At 45.0% G+C, this 4,381-nt stretch overlaps 1 protein-coding gene across 1 annotated transcript in view; it reads right to left on the bottom strand.

Annotated features, from left to right (window-relative positions):
* Positions 1–3,906, bottom strand: part of LOC139640789 (myotonin-protein kinase) — a gene marked incomplete at its 3' end in the record, with an annotated part of 6,010 nt that extends 2,104 nt beyond the window's left edge. Inside the window, exons 1-3 of the mRNA XM_071514964.1 lie at positions 3,770–3,906; positions 1,934–2,029; positions 412–560 (exon numbers count right to left, since the gene is read on the bottom strand). Coding sequence (XP_071371065.1) covers positions 412–560; positions 1,934–2,029; positions 3,770–3,838 — 314 coding nt within the window. The remainder of the gene's footprint in view (positions 1–411; positions 561–1,933; positions 2,030–3,769) is intronic.
* Positions 3,907–4,381: the final 475 nt, after the last annotated feature.

Consider the following 4,381-nt stretch of genomic DNA (forward strand, 5'->3'; position numbering starts at 1 on the left):
GCTAAAGTCTCCTAGAGACCCAATAAAACTTGGGCCTTCAGATAAGATTTAAACCAACAGAGAAAAAGAACCGATAGGCCGACCCGCCTGCTGAGTCACTCAACTACAATGCTGTGGTCAGGTCTGCTGTACCAGAAGCTGCTCTGAGATCCAATAAGACAAGCAGACAGCTTTCTGGCATCAGGAGCGACTCGTAGGTCACTGACTGTTTTAACAAGAGCAGCTTCACTGGGACAGGAACACAAACCACATGGAAGTTGTCATAGAGACCATTGTTTGTTAAATGTAATTACTCAGATAAAATATTTTCCAGGATTTTACTGAGAGATGTAAAGTGGAACAGTGGAACCGTACCTGTGGAACAGTAAAGCCAGTGGAACCAGTGGAACCAGTGGAACAGTGGAACCGTACCTGTGGACGTAGTGGTGCTGGTGGATGGAGTGGATGGCCAGAACCATCTCAGCTACGTAGAACTTGGCCATGTCTTCTGGAAGACGGTCCTCAAACTTACTGAGCAGAGTCAGCAGGTCTCCGCCCACATAGTAATCCATCACCAGGTACTGTACAAATATTATATGAATATTACTATGATTATCATAGTAATCCATCACCAGGTACTGTACAAATATTATATTAATATTACTATGATTATCATAGTAATCCATCACCAGGTACTGTATAAATATTATATTAATATTACTATGATTATCATAGTAATCCATCACCAGGTACTGTACAAATATTATATTAATATTACTATGATTATCATAGTAATCCATCACCAGGTACTGTATAGAAGTAGTAGTATAGTAGTAGTAGTAGTAGCAGTAGTAGTAGCAGTAGTAGTAGTAATAGTAGTAGTAGTAGTAGTATCAGTATCAGTAGTACTATCAGTAGTAGTAGCAGTATCAGTAGTAGTAATAGTAGTAGTACTAGTAGTAGTAGCAGTAGTAGTAGTAGCAGTAGTAATAGTAGTAGCAGTATCAGTAGTAGTAATAGTAGTAGTAGCAGTATCAGTAGTAGTAGTAGTAGTAATAGTAGTAGTAGTAGCAGCAGTAGCAGTAGTAGTAGTAGTAGTATTAGCAGTAGTAGTAGTAGTAGTATTAGTGGTAGTATTACAAGTAGTAGTATTAGCAGTCGTATTAGTAGTAGTATTAGTAGTAGTAGTATTAGCAGTAGTATTAGCAGTAGTAGTACTAGCAGTAGTATTAGTAGTAGCAGTAGTAGTAATAGTAATAGTTATAGCAGTAGTAGTATTAGTAGTAGTAGTATTAGTAGTAGTATTAGTAGTACTAGTATTAGCAGTAGTATTAGTAGTAGTAGTACTAGCAGTAGTATTAGTAGTAGCAGTAGCAGTAATAGTAATAGCAGTAGTAGTAGTAGTAGTAGTAGTATTAGCAGTAGTATTAGTAGTAGTAGTACTAGCAGTAGTATTAGTAGTAGCAGTAGCAGTAATAGTAATAGCAGTAGTAGTATTAGCAGTAGTAGTACTAGCAGTAGTATTAGCAATAGCAGTGGTAGTATTAGTAGTAGTAGTAATAGTAGTAGTAGTATTAGCAGTAGTATTAGTAGTAGTATTAGTAGTAGTAGTACTAGCAGTAGTATTAGTAATAGCAGTAGTAGTATTAGTAGTAGTAGTAATAATAGTAGTCGTATTAGCAGTAGTATTAGTAGTAGTACTAATAGTAGTAGTATTCGCGGTAGTATTAGTAGTAGTAGTACTAGCAGTAGTATTAGTAATAGCAGTAGTAGTAGTAGTATTAGTAGTAGTAGTAATAGTAGTAGTATTCGCGGTAGTATTAGTAGTAGTAGTAGTACTAGCAGTAGTATTAGTAATAGCGGTAGTAGTAGTAGTATTAGTAGTAATAGTAGTAGTAGTATTAGCAGTAGTATTAGTAGTAATAGTAGTATTAGTATTAGTAGTAGTACTAACCAGGAAGTTGTCGTCCTGGAAGGCGTAGTGTAAGGTTGTGATCCACTGGCTGTCTCCGTTCACCAGAACGTTTCTCTCTTCACGGAAACACGCCGTCTGCACACAGAACATGCTAACGTCATGACAAGCACAATGTAGTAGAACACGCTAACGTCACGTCACGTCAAAAAGGATCTACATGTTCACCAGCACTGTAAGCTGTTCTCTGTTCTCAGAACTAGTCAGAACCAGTGAGAACAGTGGAACAGTGGGACAGTGGGACAGTGGGACAGAGGAACAGTGAGAACAGTGAGACAGTGGGACAGTGAGACAGTGGAACAGTGGGACAGTGAGACAGTGGAACAGTGGGACAGTGGAACAGTGAGAACAGAGGAACAGTGGGACAGTGAGAACAGTGGGACAGTGAGACAGTGGAACAGTGGGACAGTGAGACAGTGGAACAGTGGACAGTGGAACAGTGAGAACAGAGGAACAGTGGGACAGTGAGAACAGTGGGACAGTGAGACAGTGGAACAGTGGGACAGTGAGACAGTGAGACAGTGAGAACAGAGGAACAGTGGGACAGTGAGAACAGTGAGACAGTGGAACAGTGGGACAGTGGAACAGTGAGACAGTGAGACAGTGGAACAGTGGGACAGTGGAACAGTGAGAACAGAGGAACAGTGGGACAGTGAGAACAGAGGAAACAGTGGGACAGTGAGAACAGTGGGCCAGTGAGAACAGAGGAACAGTGGGACAGTGGGACAGTGGGACAGTGGAACAGTGGGACAGTGGAACAGTGAGACAGCGAGACAGTGGAACAGTGGACAGTGGAACAGTGAGACAGCGAGACAGTGGAACAGTGAGAACAGAGGAACAGTGAGAATAGAGGAACAGTGAGACAGTGAGACAGTGAGACAGTGGAACAGTGAGAACAGAGGAACAGTGGGACAGTGGAACAGTGGAACAGTGGAACAGAGGAACAGAGGAACAGAGGAACAGAGGAAACAGTGAGAACAGAGGAACAGTGGGACAGTGGGACAGTGGGACAGTGGGACAGAGAGAACAGAGGAACAGAGGAACAGAGGAACAGTGAGAACAGAGGAACAGAGGAACAGTGAGAACAGAGGAACAGAGGAACAGTGAGAACAGAGGAACAGTGGGACAGTGGGACAGTGAGAACAGAGGAACAGTGGGACAGTGAGACAGTGGAACAGTGAGAACAGAGGAACAGTGGGACAGTGAGACAGTGGAACAGTGAGAACAGAGGAACAGTGGGGACAGTGAGACAGTGGAACAGTGAGAACAGAGGAACAGTGGGACAGTGAGACAGTGGAACAGTGAGACAGTGGAACAGTGAGAACAGAGGAACAGTGGGACAGAGGAACAGAGGAACAGAGGAACAGTGAGAATAGAGGAACAGTGAGACAGTGAGACAGTGAGACAGTGGAACAGTGGAACAGAGGAACAGAGGAACAGTGGAACAGAGGAACAGAGGAACAGTGGGTCAAGACAAGAAGCTAGCAGTACAGTGGCCTCTGTCAGGTCCTCATCTGGGCTGGGTCAGACTGTCACAGGTTCAAACCCCACAGCAGGACGTCCTGTGGACCAGGGCTCTGAGGCTCAGACCATGTGACCAGGACCAGGTTCCTCTCTCTCAGATACTGGTCCTGTCAGACTGAACCAGCTGAGCTCCATGACTGAACATACAACATACAACATACGTGTTGATGACATGACCCCAACAGGAGGTTCCAGACCCAGTTCTATCAGGACACTACAGAACTGAAGAAGTCAGTAGAGGCAGACAGGAAGTGGAGGGTTTTATTGGTGCAGAAGAAGAAGAAACTTCCTGACCTCGGCTCTCTTCAGCATCTCCCACTTGTTGAGGATCTTCATGGCGTAAACTCTCTCTGTGTGTTTCATCTTCACCACGGCAACCTGAGAGAGACAGACACAGTGATGAACACAACGTCACCACGGCAACCTGAGAGAGACAGACACAGTGATGAACACAACGTCACCACGGCAACCTGAGAGAGACAGACAGACAGACAGACAGAGAGACAGAGAGACAGACAGACAGACAGACAGAGAGACAGACAGACAGACAGACAGTAAACCAGGACTCCCTCTGTCCTGGTTTACTTTACAGTCAGTAGTTCTCGTCTCCTGGGAGCTGAACTGCTTCCAGGCCGAACCAGGCCGAACCAGGCCGAACCAGGCCGAACCAGGCCATGCCAGGCCGAGCCAGGCCGAACCAGGCCATGCCAGGCCGAGCCAGGCCGAACCAGGCCGAACCAGGCCATGCTAGGCCGAGCCAGGCCGAACCAGGCCGAACCAGGCCGAACCAGGCCAGTCAGTTTGCTTGTGTTTGGCCTAGTGTTGGTGTTAGTTCAGCCTGGTTTGACCTGGAACATCACTGTTCATCTGTGTGTGTGTGTGAGTGTTGCTAGGTGTGTGTGTGTG

The sequence above is a fragment of the Centroberyx affinis genome, unplaced genomic scaffold (genome assembly GCF_046629955.1).
Source record: "Centroberyx affinis isolate AG114_WGS23_722 - 3 ecotype Tasmania unplaced genomic scaffold, CSIRO-AGI_Caff_v1 ptg010636l_1, whole genome shotgun sequence".
NCBI lineage: Eukaryota > Metazoa > Chordata > Actinopteri > Beryciformes > Berycidae > Centroberyx > Centroberyx affinis.